This window comes from Oreochromis aureus, linkage group 11 (genome assembly GCF_013358895.1).
Source record: "Oreochromis aureus strain Israel breed Guangdong linkage group 11, ZZ_aureus, whole genome shotgun sequence".
Taxonomy (NCBI): Eukaryota; Metazoa; Chordata; class Actinopteri; order Cichliformes; family Cichlidae; genus Oreochromis; species Oreochromis aureus.
In genome coordinates this window covers 1,707,104-1,727,891 of record NC_052952.1, presented here as the reverse complement: position 1 = coordinate 1,727,891, position 20,788 = coordinate 1,707,104, and the positions used below count along the sequence as shown (strand labels likewise).

The 20,788-nt window shown below is 41.2% G+C and overlaps 1 protein-coding gene across 3 annotated transcripts; it reads left to right on the top strand.

Annotated features, from left to right (window-relative positions):
- The first annotated feature begins 1,143 nt into the window (after window positions 1-1,143).
- cnot10 (CCR4-NOT transcription complex, subunit 10) lies at window positions 1,144-20,564 on the top strand. Of its 3 annotated transcripts, none has more exons than XM_031737455.2 (19): window positions 1,144-1,381; window positions 7,258-7,349; window positions 7,952-8,113; window positions 8,194-8,344; window positions 10,699-10,835; window positions 11,603-11,671; window positions 11,770-11,853; window positions 12,044-12,161; window positions 12,324-12,473; window positions 15,127-15,329; window positions 16,102-16,223; window positions 16,588-16,767; window positions 18,583-18,663; window positions 18,762-18,875; window positions 19,054-19,184; window positions 19,265-19,297; window positions 19,431-19,558; window positions 19,967-20,042; window positions 20,239-20,381. In XM_031737455.2, the coding sequence occupies exons 1-19, from the start codon at window positions 1,366-1,368 to the stop codon at window positions 20,379-20,381; spliced, it is 2,190 nt and encodes a 729-aa protein (XP_031593315.2). In that variant the 5' UTR covers window positions 1,144-1,365. The 3 variants fall into 3 exon arrangements, with proteins under 3 accessions (XP_031593315.2, XP_039475212.1, XP_031593314.2); XM_039619278.1 differs by having other exon boundaries at window positions 10,696-10,835; window positions 19,434-19,558; XM_031737454.2 differs by having other exon boundaries at window positions 1,146-1,381; window positions 10,696-10,835; window positions 20,239-20,564.
- Window positions 20,565-20,788: the final 224 nt, after the last annotated feature.

Genomic DNA, 20,788 nt, shown 5'->3' with positions numbered 1-20,788 from the left:
GATAATAACGAATTACAACAGTCTAGCCTACAAGTAACAAATGCATGAACTAGTTTTGAATTTTAGAGATATTATGGAAATGGAAGAAAGCAGTCCTACGTATTTGTTTAATATGAATTCCAGTAAATTTGGAAAAACAATATTTTCTTTTTTTGCTTCTTAGCAAGGTAGACACATTCATCTATCATATCATAATACTAAAAAACATAGCTGCAGCACAACAACGGATCGAGCCTGGTGAGTATGGCTCGTTTAGCAATTCACATATTCACAACAGTGACAATACAGATTAAATGTTCAACAATCTTACTATTGTTTATATTCACAGCCACCTACTTGAATTGTTAACTCGGGGTTGGTGAAACTACTCCTGCCAGGAAACAGCTGTGTGACGAGCTGAGCAGAATCCGAATCATTTTTCTTAAATTAGGCTACATATATATATATACAGCTGACACAACATAGATGAGACAAGGAAAGTAGAACAAAATACAAAGCACAAGACAGAAGACATTATGAAGATAAAACTGGAATTAACACCGAGACAAAGACTCGAACCTAACACAAAGGTAAATGAACACAGAGAAAAGACTTCAGACATGAGGCAAAAACATAGATGAAACCAGGACAGAATGGACATGAAGGGAAACTAACATCATCAGAAGAAGAAGTAAAAGACTAACAAACTAGGCCCGGTGAGTGAATCTTTGAATTCCAGGAACCTCAACTGATTTTCCTGACAGGAGTGGGAGGAAGAAAGGAAAGGGCGATTGGTTTTACAAAATCCAAAAGAAAACCAGATAAATGAGAAGCACAGGAAGAAACAGGAGGGGGGAGACGGTTCTATCTCGACTCACTGGTTTGAATAGCACGTTGTTTATGCTGAAAGAAGATAATTATCAAAAAGCTTGGTGATATGACAGTGAAAGTTGATTTATTTATTTCATAAGAACTCAAGAAGTGAAAGTTATCAGGCATTACTCTGTTTTTTAAGGCAGATTTATTTGTTTGGGACGATTTGAGTGTGTTTTTGGTTGTTGTTTTTTGACGTTGTCCACACTCCACACCAGAAGGTGGCGGTATTGCACCGTTTTGCTGTTTGCCAACCGCCAATAAAGGAAGGAAGAAGATTTTCCTTACGCGCGGACATCGACAGGGGGCGGTACTGCCTTATCATGCGATGTTTGAAGCTATCGCCAAACAGCAAAGAAGAAACAGTGCCGTGATAATTGGATCGATTTCGGCTAGGCTAACCTCTGTGTTTGAAAAAGTTTACGCATTTATCCGTTATACTGCTGTTGTTTTTGCTTATCGCAGTAACCCGGTCTGATCTACTTTTAATTTTCTCTTAAGAAGCCCTCAGAAATGGCAGAAAATACAGGTGAGTGTGAAAAGTAGCCAAGTAGCTCGCTGTGGTTGATATAAGCTAGCTTTAACCCATTAAACAGACCCATTTGTCTCTTATTAAAACCCGCCCATGTATTTCACTGGGATTTACTCGTGTCTTGGTCTTTCAGTCTTTATTGATGTGTTCTGGATCCAAGTGACTTCTCTCGGTTAACTTAGACGGTTTGTGTGCTGCAGCAGGCGCTTTTTCCCTCTCTGCCTTGGTTTGGGCTAAACTAAGATGAATCAATAGAATTTTAGTCCTCGCTCGTTTACAGCATGAGCTTTGTGGTACATTTAATCCACCCAATAGTAAAACCTCGGTAAGTAAAACCGTAAGCCCTCGTGCCCTTTCAAAAACAATCAACCGCTAGCAGCTAGCAGCTAATGCATCACCAGTTCAGAACACAGTAGCCCTTTATTATCGTTGCACACGTACAACACTGTCCACGCCAACTGTGTAGGTATAAAGTATAAATAGTAAGACAGCAGGAATATATACAAAACAAGAGAAAGGCGCACAGTACAGAACAGGTTGTAAAGGACTTGGTCTGAATAGTCTGTGTGAGTGATGAGCGTTACACAGACCGTGGGTGGGATCGTGTTCGATACCGGTGTTGTGCCAAAAAAAAATATGTCTGCAAGAAACTGATTGCTCGTATTTAAACTGCTATAAGTAACTTGTTGGTCTGTAATATGTGAAACATGTCAAATGTATCATGAATGATGTCAAGTCATCTTGAGTTACAAACAACATTCCTGTAACAAGGTACAAGCAACAATCAGTTTTTGGCAGTGACTTTTATATTTAAGAAAGTCTCGTTAAGATTAAAAATGTCTTTTGTAAGAGTAATCTGGCCAAGCGGACAGCAGAAATTCCAACAAATATTACAATAGTTCTGTAAACATATTTTAAGTGGAGAAAAGGGACCGGATTGGTTATAATGTAAGTACAATAACACAGAGTTATGAAGATACTTGAAAAACAGGTAATTTTTAAATTTTATATATAACCCCTTTGTAAACCCCGTTCACTGAGGTTTGTTTACCCACATGCATAAAAATATTACACACAAAAAAACCACGCAAACATTGAAATCAGTTTTTGGCAGGCGATCACTATTTGGCACAACACTGGTCCGAAAGGCTCCGGGGAAGAAGCTGTTTTTAAGCCAAGGGCAGCGGCTCAAACAGGTGGGGGCGAGGTGTGAGGGCTCACCTGTGACAGGAGGAGCTGCTCCTGGCCTCCAGACACTCACCTTGTTTGGTGAATGCTCTGAACAGGTTGGTTTTATATAGGGCTGTTCGATATAACGATATATATCGGATGACGATAGAAAAACGTCTATCGTTTCATTTTACGCTATCGCTTGTTTCGTGGTGTCGCAAAATAAACTGTTTACGGCAATATTTTTTCATTATTTTGATGGTCACTGTAGTGGCTATATTAATTTCTAAAGTTCTCTCTTTCTCTTATATTTAATATAACCACACTACAGACGGACAAGCGCTTATTTTTAAGCATTGTCGCCAACGGTAAAACCACCTCGTGTCCGCTTGTTTATTTTCCACATAAACCTTTCACAATAAAGCTCAAGATCCTGTTGAGACTCTTCAAAATAAACTGAATCACGTGAAAGATGCAGAGTATTTACGGATGAGAAGCAAAAAGAGCCGTCAGGTGCTAAAAAATAAACCTTAGACTCAAACGTTAGAACAGGCTTTTCCCGCAGCACGCCGTGTAATAAATACTCGCAAAGAAAACGGCGGCCGTTACAACCTATGTCTAAAATGTATCGTTTCATGCATCAGTTAAAACACTCGACTCCAGGTACGCGACGCCCAGCTGGAAACACTTCACACAAGTCGAGCTGCCCGACAATCACAGAATTTACAGAAAATGTTACATTTTTGTGATTTATATCGTTATCGGACGATAGATGTCTTAATATCGGGATATGAGATTTTGGTCATATCGCACAGCCCTAGTTTTATATGGATAAATCACACCCACAATGAAAGAGGTGCACGGTGGTTAGCACTGTTGCCGCACAGCAAGAAGGTCCTGAGTTCAATTCCACCATCAGGCCGGGGTCTTTCTGTGTGGAGTTTGCATGTTCTCCCCGTGTTTGCGTGGGTTCCCTCCGGGCACTCCGGCTTCCTCCCACCGTCCAAAGACATGCAGTTTGAGGGGATAGGTTAATTGGATAAACCAAATTGTCACTAGGTGTGAATGTGTGAGTGAATGTGAGCGTGAATGGTTGTCTGTCCCTGTGTGTTGGCCCTGTGACAGACTGGCGACCTGTCCAGGGTGTACCCCGCCTCTCGCCCTATGACAGCTGGGATAGGCTCCAGCGCCCCCCCCGCGACCCTGGAAAGGATAAGCGGATGGATGGATGGATGGTTTGTTTGTATATTTTTATGCTTATTATACTCAGTGGCACTTTATTAGGTACACCCCCTTAATGGAAGTTCAGCAAATATTTTCTTCACATCAGCTGTGACATCTCTGTGAGTCCACTTTGCTTCATTTTAATTTTGGCTGCAAAGCAGTTTCTAAAAAAAAATACTCACAAATTTCAGGGCTCGCAAAATCGCTAGCCCGACGTCCCGGGGCTAGCGATATTTCCAGTCGGGCTACCAAAATCAGCCCTGCCCGTCGGGCTATCATAGGAAGGGAAAATATATGTCAATGCCTTTGCTTTCTTTCGCAAATGTAGCTGAGTAATTATGTCATTGGCATCGATGAGCCTCTGTCAATATGTGCTGTATTGAAATCGCGTTTGAATTTGCGCTTGTTTTTTACCTTCAGTTTCACTTTGCGATCGCGCAAACTGTGTATAGAGAGTGGCAGTATTGATTGGTGAGTGACGATTAATTGCGCACCAATTCCTCGGCAATCCTGTTATCATTTGTAGCAGCGACAGGTAATAAACCAGTCCTCATCAAAGAACAGTGCTCTTTAATGAATGCAGCACATAACTTTACATCGTAGAGGTAACGGAGACGCATCGAGTTATCAGTTAGAATATAGTTAAGACGGCTAACTCTACAGTCTCCCGACTGCACTTTCCTCTTATTTCACGACACCACCCTCTAGTGGTGCAATATGGTATAGTCAGACAGGACACAACATCACTTACTAGCTTACTCTTCAAACGTGGCAAGTGAAATCTCCCGCAGCAAGCTTAAACGTGCTAGAGGTTGATTGCGCAGAGAATAAAAAAAAAAAAAATTGCTGGCATGTGTAAAGACAGATGGATTTACGCAGGTATTTTAGTTCTGCTGAGCCAAAAAAGACAGGTCAGGATGAAGAAGGGACAGGCAAAGAAAGGCCGACCACAAAGCGGAAAAGTTACGACAAATCAGACTACGAGGCAAAAAGAAAGTGCAGTTTTTTGGTTTCATGGACAAAAGAATTTCTGTGGCTGGAATATGACGAGCTAAATAACATCATGTTCTGCCGGGTGTGTCGGGAGTTTCCCTCGATTTCTGAGTCGACAAGCGCCTTTGTTACTGGGACCAGTAATTTTAGGAAAGACCCCATCAGAACTCATGAGAAATCTCTGCATCACAAGAAATGCATTGGTGCTCAGTCTGCAGCATCTGTCCCAGAACAAACACCAATTGCAAAAACCATACTAAAAATAAACCAAGCACAACAAGAAGTCCTGAAAAAGCTGTTTAGAGCAACGTGACTATGTTGCAAAAGAGTGAACTACCACTGGCAAAATTTAGCAGTCTTTGCAAACTTCAGAAAGCAAATGGCCTCGATCTTGGTTCCACTTACCTCAATGACCATGCTTGCAGAGAGTTTATTGGAGCAATAGCACAAACTTCAAGAGACCAGATTGAAAAGGAAATTCAAGAAAGCAGGTTTTTATCCATTCTTGCAGATGGCAGTACAGACACTGGTATAATAGAACAGGAGTTGGTTCACGTCAGGTATGTGAGGGATAATGGTGACATATCCACATACATGATCAAATGTCAGCCAGTCAAGAGTGCAAATGCTGCAGGTATTTTAGAGGCTATTGATGAAGCAGTGAACACCATGGGTATCAGAGAAGACACATGGAAAAGAAAGTAGTGTGTGCAAATTTTGATGGTGCTGCAGTGATGATGGGTGAGAAAAAGGAGTAGCTGGGAGACTGAAACAGAGGATACCTCACATCATAACAATCCACTGTGTGGCACACAAACTAGAGCTAGCCGTGCTGGATAGCGTGAAAGGCTGTGAGTACCTGGTGAAATTTGAAGATACACTGAAAACCATCTTTAAGATGTACTACTATTCCCCAAAGAAGCGAAGAGAGCTGACAGAAATAAGTGAACTGCTAAATGAGAAGATGGCACATTTCAGTGGCCTGAAGAGCACACGGTGGCTTCCAAGCCGGCTGAGATGTCTAAAGGCTGTGGAAAAAATTACACTCCCACTGTTGTTCATATGGAGAACATGGCAGAAGGAAGTGATGTCAAAGCCGAGGATGCAGCCAAGGCTAAGGGGTGGTGCAGGAGATGAAGACTGAGAAATTTGTTCGCTTCCTGCATTTCATGTTGGACTACAGTACCATCTTATCCAAGTGCTGTACTGATTTTCAGCATGATAACCTAAACATCACACGAACAAATCAGTTAGTTGAGAGCACAACATCACGCTTTTACTCAGCCTAAAAACAAAACCAGGAGAATATCAGAAAACCTTGGACACAAAGTTCACAGCGAACCAGGATGGTAGCATTTGCTACTGTGGAACTCAGCTAACAAAAGTCAGCGACCTGCTAGAAGAGGTGAGGGAACAGACAAAGACACCTTTGGTGCAGAGATCCAGAAGATTATTGACAACACAGTCAAGTACAAGTACAACAGATTTAAAAATCTCCATGAAAAGCCTCTCTCTTGTTTCAAGGTTTTTGACCCTTGCACTCTTCCCTACCCCAGAGAAGAACTAGCAAATTATGGGGATGAAGAGGTGGATTATCTTGTCACACATTTTGCCTGTTTGCTAGATGCAGACGAGAAGAGAAAATTCCACAAGAATGGATGGATCTAAAAGTGTGGCTTGCAGAACGCCGGGGTTGCAAAGTAGATTGCTTGTACAGAGATCTCCTCTCTGAGAATCCAGAACACCTCTCTCATATCTTGTTGCTGGTGAAATTAATGCTGAGACAGTCCATCAACAGCCATCTGTGAGAGAGGATTTTCTTGCATGAACCGAGTGAAGACAACACATCGTACCTCTCTACACCCTGAAACACTGAATGACTGCATGCAACTCTCCATAAATGGGGAAACAGTTGAATCTTTTGCCCTGACAAGTCGATTCGTTTCTGGATGTTTTCTGGAAAAGGTTCAAGACACCTGGATCATAAAACCCCGACAAGAACAAAGAGCAGTGAAATGGAGGGCAATGCACAGGAAGAGAAAGCTGATAAAGGAGATGCTATGCCCTCAACGTCGAGTGGCATTTTCTCATCCGAGACTTCAGTGGAAATTTCAGATTCAGGATCTGACACAGACTAATTCATGTTCTACACAGTTCTAACAAGTTCACAGAAATTTCTGTTTAATTAGAACCAGATATTTGAGTTGATTGTAATGTTTATACAGTTGTTGTAATTTGTGTTTGAACAATTTTTTGATTGATGTTTTGTTTCCTTTATTTTTATTGTATAATATTGTAATCTTTTTTTATTCGGGCTACTTAAATTTATTTTGGGCTACCAAAAACTAAAGAGTGCCTGCCCGAAGGGCTACCAGGGATGTTGAAATTTTGTTTGTAACCAACAAATAAAAATATATATTATTTATGGGTATTCACAAATTTGTGTTTCAGCTTATACTTAATATTATTATTTATTTTTAAATCAGAGCAAAATGAGGCAAAGCATGACGGCTCACCGTCCCCGGCGATGACAGACCAGGAGAAGGAGATGGCAGCCAGCGCATATGAAGCATTTACGGTAAATAATCAAACATTTCAACTTAACCCACAATGTTTTCTGACAATGAATGTGTGTATATATAAAAAAAAAAAAAAAAATACCGCAAGTGGTTCTCATTTCTTCTTCCTTTGAGAAGTAAGAGAGGTGTGAATATGAACACGTTCAGTACAGAGTACTTGGAGCAGAGCAACTGTCACTTTTATGTTGTTTCGCTGTGTTTGGTGGTTGTAGAAATGGTTTATATGAGCTTTTAGCTGAGATCTAGAGGTTTCTGTGGATACCACACATGCTGGGACTTATGTTACAGCTGATCTGCCCCGTTTTGCCCCCAGTACAGGGGTGCTGGGGCTCAAGAGGTTAACTGGATCGAGTGGAGGCAGTGTCAGAGTATATTATGTTAACCGTTGCACTGCATGTGGAGGGGTCTTCTAGGTATTTTAGATTGTCTTTTTGAGTGCATCATTATGACGAGTGAGTTACACTAACCAAAGTCCAAACGAGCAAACTCCTCGTTCCAAAAAGCTGCCGTGATCAGCTGTTCTTTTTCTTGTTATTTGTTGTCAGTTTCACTAATTGTGAGAAGAAATCCAAACATTGTGAAACATTGTTTTTTCTTCTAGGCTGGGAGATGTGACGAGGCACTCAGACACCTTGAAGCCCTGCAAGAGCTCAACAAAGAGGACTACAAGATTGCAATGAATAAAGCTGTTGTTGAGTTCTACAAAAGCGGTCAGACCACCACAGGGCTGCTGAAGCAGACCCTGATGTCAATGAAGAACCAGGTAATTAAACTGAGTTCTTTTCATGGTTTTAATCCTCGTTTGCAGTAAACTCAGAGCCTCGCTTACTTTTTGTGTTTCAGGTTCACACGTCAGCAGAGGATGTTGATGGTTTGGATGATGTTGAAAATAGTTTGCTTTACTACAATCAAGCTATCATCCACTATTACATGCGGCAGTTCTCTGAGGCAATCTGCATCGGAGAAAAGCTCTACCAGTTTCTGGAACCGTTCGGTATGTTGTGCTAACTTCCATGGATTTAATTGGCAGGATTGTTGCAAAGCATCAGCTCCAGGATGTGATGTTGTCGGCTGCCATTTTTCTTCTTCGTAAGGCTAACCAGTTTCACACTGTTGACAGAGCAAAACGAACGGCTCAGTTGTGCGCTCTTTCTGAAATATCTTACCTACTTTGAATGGAGAGCCGGTCCCCTCTTATGTATGTTTAAGGTGATAAGTTCAAGTGCAGCACGCAACAGTTTTTATAATGACTTCTATTTATTTATTTTTGTCTGTATTGTGTATTACACTGATGGTGACGATACTTTGAATACATGAAATGACAAAAATAATCAGGTAGTGCAGAGTAGGGTTTGTCTGAGACCTTACCAGTAGTTGTATCAGCAGCAGCAGTAATACTGTCACAGTTTTGCTCACACAACAATTTGACCAATAAGCTGTACAAGAAGATGGAGCTTTAAATGGCTGCAGAGCGAGTGACTTTGAAACAAGTTGGGCTCTTTCCCCGTTTCAAAGAATACATTTTCTTTTCTTCCATCCTGTCAAACAAATACTTCACTATAGAAACTGTGGTTGAATCAACAATAAGGCATTTAAGCATCAGAGTAAAGATAACCTTAAGAAGTAAAGAATTCATGATTTTCTTCACTAATAAAATTTAAATAATTAGAGAAAAATTACTCACAACCATCTCATAGAGATTAATAGTTTAGTAGTACTGATATGTATATAGAGACTCTGATTGATCTGAGTTAACTTTGGTAATCAAAACCATCAACATGTCTGTGAGATCCCATTCCTTCAAGACTGCTCAGAGAAGTCCTTCATTAATTAATGCTTCATGATCGATATCTATCAATGAGCTGCGTACCACAGGCCTTTAAAGTGGCAGTAACATTACTTAAAAGTCATCACCTGAACCAGCTATCTGTGCTAATTATAGGACAATCTGCAACCTTCATGAAATCTCCGAGAAATTCTTGAATTAGTGGTTGTAGAACAGCTAACTGGTTGTCTGCAGAGGAATGCTTTATTTGAAGAGTTTTAGTCAGACTTCAGAATTCAACAAAGTACAGAAACTGTGTTAGTGAAGGTTACAAATGATCAAATCTAAACAACCTTTAACAGATATGTCTGTGAAGGTTCTCAGTCATCCATGTCATCGTAGTCTAAGTCCTAGAACTGAAGAAGCTTCTCGGATGAGAGGTGAAACGTCTTCAAGCAACTTAAAGAAGTGCAGACGCTTTTCTTTCCAAGCTCCTTGGACAACCTTTAACAGACAACCGACTGTTGTTATTTATTGTTATATTAAAAAAATAAATAATTGACAGTGGACTCATCTCTGTTTGCCCGGCCAAACCTCAGTGCAGTGTTTCATACTGTTGACCTGATTTTCTTATTTTATTACAGTGATTAGAGCATACTATTGGAATTAAAAGTACAACACTGCAGTGCTGCAGAGTCCTCTTAACACACAGGTTAATTATGGAGTTCCACAGGTTTCAGTCTAAGGGCCACTTCTGTTTCCATTATACATCCTTCCCTTAGGCAGCATCATTTGAAGGCTTACCACAGAGTTTCACTGCTATGCAGATGATTCCCTGCTGCATCGTCAGTGAAGCCAGATGACACACACGATAACCTCAGGTTTATCTAAATTTAAAAGCAGGAAATTTGAGGTAATCTTGTGTCTTTAACACATTCCTACAGTTTAACTAAGGTGAATGAGTGATCCTATCTGGCTTCATGGAATAATAATAATAATGATGATAATAATAATAATAAAGCAGTGAAAATGTATGCTGTGTCTTTTAATGTTACTGCCCAAGGGAAGCATGTGTAATGTTAATAGCACTGGTCCTATCATTGGAACCCTGTGGATTTACATGGAAAAATTGGAGTGCATTGAACAGATGAATCAGCAGTAAACGGTTTCATACCTACGTGCGCTCTAATCTGTAATTAATATTATGGACAACTGTAACGCTGCACTGATAGCAGGACAAGAGATGAGTCCAGTGTCAGAGGCCGTATAAAGGCTATTGGTAACCTTCCCAGTACTTTTTCTGTACTGTGGTGACGTGTGAAACCTGATTGAAACTCTTCAATCAAACCACTCTTCTGCAGATGACTAGTTGAGTCGATGATGTTCAAAGACTTTGAAAAGCTGGGAGAGCCAACTCAAGACCAGGTTAAAAACAAAGTCTGGCCCCTCTGGACCAAAGTACGAAGGAGTTTGGCTCAGGACTTTTGCACAGTTTTGTACTGCTAATAATAATAATAATAATAGTTATTGTTTTTGTGTTTGTTGTTGTTGTTGTTGATATTTTGTGTTATTTCCCCTAGAAGAAAAGTTTGCACAGTCTGTGTGCTTCCTGTTGGTGGATCTCTACCTGCTCACCTTCCAGCCAGAGAAGGCCCTCCACCTGCTGACTGTGCTGGACAAACTCTCTGTGCAAGGAAGCAACAAGAACGGCAAAGGAGAGGTAGACAAAGATATGATATGTGTTGCCATCATAAAAACGGGACTCTGCCCACAACAAAATCAAACCCATTAGTGTGCACATTCAAGATAGTCTCCTCGGGCAGCACTGCAAAACATCTGGTGCTGCTACTTATAGAATACTGACAGACTTCCACATCATCGTATGTTGTAGCCAGAGATTTTATTCCAGTTTTCTTTAAATCTCTGGCTGTGCCCACAAATCTTTTTCCAACATCCATGGTGTTATGCATCAACAATGTGTCTTCACAGCTCAGACTGTCCATCAGGAGTTTTTCATGTGAAATGGCCTGAATTGTTGGAAGCACAATGCAGTGAAAAAAGTCACTTTTTGAGCTACACAGTCATCGCTCACCACCTTCCCAATTTATTTAAGTTAAGGCATCTAAAAACATAATAGTACTGAGAGCTTTGCAGCTGCAGCTTAAAAGGTAACTTTGAAGAGTCACAGTTGTGATATTTCTTACTGCAGTGAGCTGAATTCAGTTTGCAGTGGTCAGTGTTTAAAGAAGAACAGTGTACTCTCTTACAGAAAGTGTTTCTATCGAAACAAATGTTGCAAATGAATCTTTCAACCACAAATAGAACTAACATCAAAGAGTCAATGAATAGCTGAGCTTTGCCTCTTTAAATGATTAAACTTCAAGGATTTTAGTCATGAAGCTGTTTCTTAGGTCACCGACTTCACAAGTTTAAGTCTGTGAAATGAAGCAGATTTGGAGGCTGACTAAGTTCTGTGCTTTATTTCAGAAAGATGGAGGAAACCAGAAGGCCGAGTTAGCAGCTATGATTGAAGCAGCCAAATCAAAAATTCACCAGGTGAGAGCTCAGTTCACCCATGTTTACGTTCACTCTTTAACTGCTTCTGTGCTTCAGCCTTGGTCTGCATGTTCTAACTGATGTTGTCCTTTCTGCAGTACAAAGTGAGAGCGTACATTCAGATGAAATCCTCCAAGGCCTGTAAAAGGGAGATCAAGTCAGTGATGAACACAGCAGGGAATGTAAGTCTGCTTGTTAGTGCTAATGTAAAGGGGAGAGGGTACAGTGTTCTGCTCAGGTCACGATGCCTTATGCGATTGGCTTATAATGTCATTTAAAATTTGTCTCATAAATATTTCTTTGCGTGCTGCAGTTCATTGGAAATTGACTTTGCTTCCACGCTCTCTCTTGTTCCCTGTCCTCCATCATCAGTCTGCACCTTCACTATTCCTCAAGAGTAATTTTGAGTATTTGAGAGGAAACTACCGGAAAGCAGTGAAGCTGTTGAACAGCTCCAATATTGCAGAACATGCTGGACCCATCAAGACGGGTAACGGCTGCTCGCACGATCATTTGGCTTTCTGTTATAATCCTGCTGTTTACTTTGTCTTCCTCAGATTTTGTTGGATAATTGCATTTCCAGATGTTGACGTCACTAGTGGGTAACTGGCTTTCATGATTTGCTAATTGCACGTGTGTTGTTTTCATTTAGGTGAATGTGTTCGATGTATGTTCTGGAACAACCTGGGCTGCATTCATTTTGCAATGGGGAAACACAACCTTGGCATTTTCTATTTCAAGAAGGCTCTGCAAGAGAATGACCACACCTGTGCACAGCTGGGAGATGGTAGCAATGGCCAGTGTAAGTTAAGTCAGTTTATGTATCTATTCCCTCCACTTGTCAGGATCCCAGGGGGCCTGGAGCCTATCACAGCTACAAATAGGGCAAGAGGCGGGGTGGACAAGTGGACAAGTCACCAATCTGACACATTCACACCACGAACAATTTAGAATAATCAGTTGACCTAACCCCATGAAATGCGAAGGCTGAGTACCCCGAGAGTAACCACACAAACAGAAAATGCAAACTTCATAAAGAAGCCAGAAGGTGGAGTCAAACTCAGGACCAACAGTGCTAACCACTCCACCAGTATGCTGCCCCAGTTTACTTATATTCTATTCAATTTTATTTATATAACACAAATTCAGAACCACAGGTGCCTCAAGGCACTTTATAATGTAAAGAACCGGCAAAAATGCAGAGAAAACCATAGCAATCAAACGACTTCCTCTGAGTGAGCACTTGGTGACAGTGGGGAGGGAAAAGCTGCCTCTTAGCAGGGACAAACCTCCGGCAGAGCCAGGCTCAGGAAGGGGCAGCTTGGGTAACCAAGTTAAAGATATACACATTACTGTTTCCCACAGTTGTGCCCATACTCAAAATAAAAAGTATTTGGGTTTGAAGAGAATTTGAAGATTTTCCCATTGTCTTCTCTTTCTCAGCATTCACATTTATAAGCAACAAAGCTTTGGATACCAGTAATAACACAGACTTTAGCTAGCATAACAGGGATTGTTTGCTTTGCTTTTCCCATCAGCTACCGAGTGCTAGTAGTTTGTATTTAGTATTACTGTGACTATCCTGTTAGTGCTGTTTGTATCCTTTCACGTATACATCAGTTCCTCTGCTGTTAAAAACTTTAAGATATGTGCACATAGTTGGTATTATGAAGTCAGTGAGACAGTTGTGAAAGCCAGCATTAAATGTGGCCCGTGGTTTTGATTTGGTTTTTTATTTTAGGAAGGGTGGAAAAAAAAAAAACTTTCCAGTAGCAAAACAAGTTTCACTGCTGCGTACTGTAAGCAAAAAGATGAACCTGGATCTGGCCAACCTTGTTTGTTGTTGGGTTATTTTTTATTTATTTAATTTTTTGGCTTTTGTTTTAACCTTGGTGAACAGTGTGTTAAATAAATAACATATTTAGTCTGTAATACTTTAAAGTCTGAGAATGTCACTTTTCACCTGGTAGGAAAAGAAACGATCACAAAGAACACAGCATACCTCGTTCACCAGTTATTATGGAAAAACTGGTTCAGATCTGAGAAAGCCAGTGAAGCTTGGAAAGAAAGCGACTGGACTTCCTTAAGTTTTTTTTCCCGTTCTCTATTTTTGTGAACCTCTGCAAATGACAACCTCACCAGAATACTGTACTGGGACATTTTAGACACCCTGATTGTCATTTACACACATTAATAACCACGTTAACTTCCCAACCAGAAAATACATTTCATAGTTTCTTCTTTCCACTTTTCTTTGTCTTTGATCTCTTCTGACATAAACCATGTAGCAGAATCAAATAAGACAAACAAATTATTATACCCTAAAAATTACTGTTAGCCAACAGTCTGTCGCACTAAACCGAGGGCTTCATAGAACCAGATACTATTACTCTACCAAATCTGATCTCAGTGCTGAAACAAAATCCACCCAGTTTTTCCAGAAAAACGTAAATTTGCCCAGCTCTAGTCTGCCAGTCAAGGTCAACATTTCCATCATAAACATATATTATGCATCACTTCAGTCCAGACTTCCTTCTTAGGGGCCTCTGTCTTCAGCCAATTCCTAGTAATGGATATTTTACTAGTCACTAACATGATCCTAAACATATTAACTTTGTACACGTTTGTTCCCATGTAAAGGAAGTCGAATGAAAATGGAACTACACTTTTAAAACCTTTTCTATACAATTCTTCAACTCCTGCCAGTATGGAACAATTTAGAGACATTCCTGAAAGATGTGATAATGATTGGCTCCACCTCCCAAACCTGAATCGATAACCTCCCTCCAGCCTCTTTTTCTCATTTGTGTGCTTCACTGCTCGCTTTCAAATTTTCCAGTGCTATGTACAATTTTAAATATTTTGGGGGGCTTTTTCAGCTTTATTTGATAGATTCAGTGAAGAAACGACAGGAAAGCGGGGGCAGAGAGACAAGTGGGGAAGACAATACGGGCCGTGGGTCGGACTCGAACCCGGGCCAGCCGCTCTCAGCCATATGGCATGTGGGCGCCCAACGTGCTGAGCTAAACTGGCACTGTGCTATATACTCCCAAGTATGTCAGTTTGAATCTGTGTATTTCCACCCTGAGCCTTGTGAGTGGTTTATATAGTTATCATTTTTTCACTTTAAAACATCCAGTGTCTGTCACCCTGCTGATCTTTGTTTTTACCCCTCAGCCGTAAAAGGCTGATGGGTTATTGCCTTCGCCCTAGAAGTTGAGTGGGGGGCGTGGACACCCGTGTTCGTGAGGGCGATAACTCAAGAACGAGATGATGTAGGATTTAAAATTCACAAAAGTAATTTGGTTTTTTTTGGGTTTTTTATCCCCTTTTGGTTGTTCTTGTCTTGTGTAGGACTTGATCAGCTGTGACACAGTATAAATGTTTTATATTGGTATATATTTTGTAAGTTATGTGTTCCTCAGTAACAAAAAGTCCTTTTCTTCTGTTTTCAGCTAAAAAATTCACAGGTATCCCGATGTGTGCTTTACTAGCCAACAAACGTTACGAGCTGTTGTATAACTGCGGTATTCAGCTTCTGCATATTGGCAGACCTCTGGCAGCATTTGAATGTCTGATGGAGGCGGTGCAGGTTTACCACTTCAACCCTCGGCTGTGGCTGCGGCTTGCAGAGTGCTGCATCTCTACTAACAAAGGGGTATGTATGTATGTATGATGTGCATGTTTTCGAGCATTTCGATTTTACCTGTTTGTTCTTTGTCATTTTTACCCCTCAGCCGTAAAAGGCTAATGGGATATTGTTGTCACCCTGCTAGGCCGGCAGTGATGGCACCCAAGTTTGTGAATGCAAAAAGTCTTGGACAAGGTTAAATCTCTGACCTTGACTTCAAGGTCAAAGGTCAAGTTTTCTCAAAATCTTATGAATATGATAACCCAAGAAGAAAGACTTTGAAATTCATGCCATAGGTGCATCCATTGAAAACCTTGGACGAGTTCATATCTTGAGAACAAAGTGACGTCAAATTTTCAAATCGATACCGTATGTGTAGCTAGTAGATAGCTGAGGGTACCACTGGCTACAACCAGTATTGTTTAATAATACTTCCTTACGTCTCAGTGGAGTTACTGGTCCGCAGCAAAGCCCCCCCACCCCACACCAACCCAACCAATGTTGTCATCAAGTATGCTGATGACACCGTGGTTGGGTTTAATCGTTGATGGAGATCAGATCAAATTGTTTTCACATATGTACATATTTTCTCGTTTATTATTTTTGATGCCCATTTGGTGGCTCACGGATGCGTAAGGACGTCCTCCTGTAATGCTTTTCCTTTCCTACTTGTATTCTACCATGGACAAAGCCACACTACTTCACTACTTCAGTCTAATTTCTTTGCATCTTTGAATGGATATATGAATGTATGGGGGTAAAATCTAAAATTATTTCATCTTTATTTTCTCATTTCAAGGGTTCAGAGCAGGAAAGCAAAGGTTTGCCTTGTAAAAAAGGTATCGTTCAGTCTGTTGTTGGCCAGGGCTACCATCGCAAGATCATCCTGGCGTCCCAGTCCATGCAGAACACCATGTACAGGTCAGTGCTCACTACTCCCCAGAAATCCACACGGGAGCCAATAAATTACACACAAAGCTCCTCGATAAAAGAGTTCTGCCAGTTTGGTTTAAACTATCGGGGTCCACAGTATTAAACAGGAAGTGGTTAGCAAAAGCTGTTTTATTAGCATCTCAGCCCACATGCAATGATTACATAAGTTAATATTTGTTGTGCTACATCACTGACATTCTGGTTATTATGTTTGCATTATCATGTCATGAAATTATCACATTTTACAGGTTGTCCATACATTTCATGTATACATTTTAACATCCAATTTATATTTAATCTTACTGCAGTTTAATGTGAGGTAGACTGACCTCATAGTGTTGTCTTTGCATAGTGAGGGCCAGTCAGCAGCTATTCCAGTGGCCAGCATGGAGTTTGCAGCTATCTGCCTGAGGAATGCGCTGCTGCTGCTGCCTGAACACCAGCAGCAAGAACTCAAGACAGAGAACAGCTCCAAGAACTCGAGTCAGTCAGGAAGCACTGAGAGTGGCAGCGAGAACAGTGACGCCTGCAGGTCAGACACATCTGTCCACTCCACTTACCTGTTACAGACAGACAGTAATGCCTTCTTAACTCGCTGGTTCCAAACTATATTTCTGTTTTTCCATAAAGTGTTCCTGTTTGTTCTGTATTCCCAACACATCTCTCCGGTAATTATGTTCAGAAACTGTACAAAGGAAAGCTCACATAATCACATAATATCTAAATTTGTATTTACTGCTGAATTTAAAATGCACGCTCTTCTGCTGCATACTGAATACGACTCTATCAGTCATAATGAAATATACACTCATTGGTACCCTGTAAGTCTGTAACTTTCAGTGCATTATATAACTAGAATGGAAAAACAAAGAATAGATCTTAGTAACATTGTACATAATCTTTAAAATGCATTTTCTGGATTTTTTTTGTATGCATAAAGTAATGTAGTATCCGATATTGAGGATCATCAGGCTAGATTCCCAATCCTACCCAATGCAAAATGATATATAGAGATGGGCGATGTTTACATAAACTGAGGCTCTAAAACTACTACATTCAGGCTACGTCCACACGAGCCCGGATAGATTTGAAAACGGCGTTTTGGTCTGAAAGCGCTCCGCGTCCACACTAGCGTTTTCAGTCGTTTTCTCAGAGTTGTGCGTCCACATTGAAACGGCCCAAAACGCTTACGTTCCAGTCCTGTCCATGCGCAAAAGCGAGTGAGAATTAAAGAGTTTGAAGAAAAGCCATCTGGAGCACGTACAAACTGATATTAATCGTTTTTAGGGCTGTCAAAAATGAGAAACTGCTGTATAATGCCCTCCGCTATCTTTGTTTAATTGGTCACATGCATCACATGACTGAAATGCGTCATCGTTTTAGAAAGTCTGTGTTTTCGAGCGTCCACACTGCGACGGGACAGCTCTGTTTTGAAATGTATGCGTTTTCGAGAGCGGTTCCAAATCGCTGCGTTTTTTCCTTGAGGAAAACGCCATCTCAGTGTGGACGGGAGGCCAAAACGGAGCGAAAACAATGCGTTTTCGATTGAAAACGCATTAGTGTGGACGTAGCCTAAGGTTCATATCTGGCTATATCTCTCTGGCAACAAGATACACAGAAAAAGATTGCCTATTCTCCCAAGATCCATTCAGGCTGTACTTGCAGCTTCAATGAAATGATGCCACAAAGACAAACCCAACCAGAGCCTCAGTTAACAGCACACTATGGATGCCTGGTTACACCAGTTAGTGGGCTGCTAAAAACAGGTCGTCACCCAGACTGGCCTAACAGCAACAACATGAAGCATCCTTACAGTGATGCCTTCAGCTGTTGGCAGATTACCTCTACATGACAAGTTGGATCCACTCAATCATCATAGAAGTCATGAATACAAACTGCAAACAAAGCTCGTCATTCTGAACGTCGAAATAGGGTCAAAATATAAGCTGCTGGTCAAGAAGCGTACACACCAGACAGAGCAGCCTGACCACTGCCTGGGTCCACTACAAGAAAGCCTGTAACTCAGTGCCACACTGATGGATACTGTGTATCCAGCCAGCTCACCACAAAGAGCAGACACAGCTGTAGATCCATGAGTGAAGCTAAACACCAGGAGTAAGCGAAACTAAACAACTGATCCAACTCACCAGGATCTACAGTGAAAAGATCTGGAATGTCATTCCAGATCCATTACAGGGGGAGATGATCTGGACTGAAGGGTGGAGTTGCAAGGAGAACTTTATCTCAGAATCTTTTCTGATGCAGGACTGAGAAACAGTGATGGCTGAATTGTAGTGGCCTCAGAGTTGATATGTGCTCTGATGGAGGGTCTGGTGTTTCTTTGCAGTGGAAAAGGTCAGGATGCTGATAAATTTTTGTCTGCTGCTCCCTCTTCTCCTCTTAGAAAACAGGAGGTAGAAAACCTCAGGTAATGATGCGTTTCGTATTCTCTGCTCATTCACACTTTCTGACGGTTCATGTCATTCGGACCAAAATGCCACTCGTTGATTCTCGCTGTGTGAGTAGGTGCTCCATCCTGGCCTGCAGCAGTTATGTAGCATTGGCGCTGGGAGACAACCTGATAGCCCTAAACCACGCTGAGAAGCTGCTCCATCAAACCAAGCTGTCCGGATCGCTCAAGTAAGTGGTTACACGAGGCGGGGAGAAGCTTACAGAATCCTTCTGAAATTATTTTAAAAATCAAAAAGTCTGTGAAAAGGATATAAAGTCTGAGAAAGAAGGACACAGAAAAGAATCCTTTTATTATACGATCTGCAGGGTCTTCCTGTACTTGAGTCAGTTACTGTTCTCTGTTCAGGTTCCTCGGTCACCTCTATGCTGCTGAAGCCCTCATCTCATTGGACAGGATTTCCGATGCTATCGCTCACCTTAATCCAGAGAATGTCAGTGATGTGTCAGTGGGCATGTTGATGAACGAACAAGACCAGGGTGTGTGGGCTGAAATCATTCCTCAGCTAAACATTTGCTGCAGTCTTGTTTTCACTGAATAATTTCCTCTCTGTCAGCAGGGTCGGACAAAGGAGATGAGCCTGTTGAATCTTGTGGGTTTGTTTTTAAGCAACGTGTATGCTTTTCATTCCAAAATCTTATATACAGCATAACAATGAAAATAACAATGCTACTGTGTGTGTGTGTGTGTGTGTGTGTGTGTGTGTGTGTGTGTGTGTGTTGCAGCAGGGAAGCAGACTCCACTGTGTTATCCCAGCAGTGTGACATCAGCTCGAGCTATGATGCTCTTTAACCTGGGCAGTGCCTATTGTTTAAGGAGTGAGTACGACAAGGCCCGCAAGTGCCTGACTCAGGTAACCATGGCTACTTCATGCAACTCATGTTCACAACCGGCCAATCAAAATCTAGTTACTCTCGAATAAGACATGTTACATTATTGTTGCAGTGGTTCGAAGAAATGTTTTTATGGGGAGAAAAGTGAAACTAATAAACGTTTAAGAATCTGGAACAATCACTTTTCAGTGAAGATGTTTAGTTGATTCAACTGGTTGCTGATTATTTTTGCTGCATTTTATGGTAGAAAAATGTATTAAAACCTCTTTAAAATTCATTTTAAACTGTTCAAAAGCATCTGACTAGCCCCGTTTCTTTCTTTAATGCTGTAATTATGTGTGTAACCCACTAACATTTTCATCAGGAGGCTTACAGCAGTAAGGATCCTGACAGTTCAGTAATAATTTAATTTGTGTTGTCACCATCAGGCTGCATCGATGATGAACAGCAAGGAGATCCCGCCTGAAGCCATCCTGCTGGGAGTGTACCTGGAGCTGCAGAATGGTCAGTGAGCTACTCTGTTGTAACATGTTTTTCAGATTTTTTGAGACGCCCTGGTTTGGTGTTATTGTCACACTCGTACTCCACATCTCAAAGCGTCTTATTGGCTTTGCAAACAGTGGAAACAGGCTGAGCTGTTGTGTTTGTGAGGGCATTTTAAACTTGAACCTGATCCTTGAATGTTATGTTTGGTCCTCAGGAAACACTCAGCTGGCTCTGCAGATCATCAAACGCAACCAGCTGCTGCCTACCACACAACAGAGGGTCTCCCCGGACTTCCGCAAGAAACCCATCCAGCCGCTCCAGTTGCCCTCCTCTTTTACACAGATCCAGAGGAAATGAGCCACCTCACCAGACCACGCATCCTGGCTGAACCTTGATATTTATGAAGCTGTATGAACTGAGGAGACTTTTGACACCATCTGCGTTGGTGTCAAATGACCGAGAAGAGCGGCCTTTTTTATTTTCACTGTATGAGGAATTTGTGTGTGAAGAATGAAAATAAATTTTATTTACTGAATCACACGTGGCTCGGTTTATGTTTGCCTGGAAGGATGTGGAAGAGGACAGCGAGAAGAATCATGGTGTCTATTCAGTGACTTCTGTCAGCTCTTTACTGCAGTCTGCAACAAAACATACTGTGTGTGTGTGTAAAACAACGTTTGTAAATGACTGTGGAGGTGTAGCTGGTCTTCAATGGTTAGCCCGTCCATCTGTAGTCTTTAAGGTGTAATTAATTATAATAATGA

Bases quoted from the DNA above. Each gene is read 5' to 3' on its own strand.
- cnot10 (XM_031737454.2), top strand. The intron at 11,672-11,769 runs GTGAGAGCTCAG...TCCTTTCTGCAG, and splicing joins CCAAATCAAAAATTCACCAG to TACAAAGTGAGAGCGTACAT. The intron at 18,876-19,053 runs GTAAGTGGTTAC...TTCTCTGTTCAG, and splicing joins AAGCTGTCCGGATCGCTCAA to GTTCCTCGGTCACCTCTATG.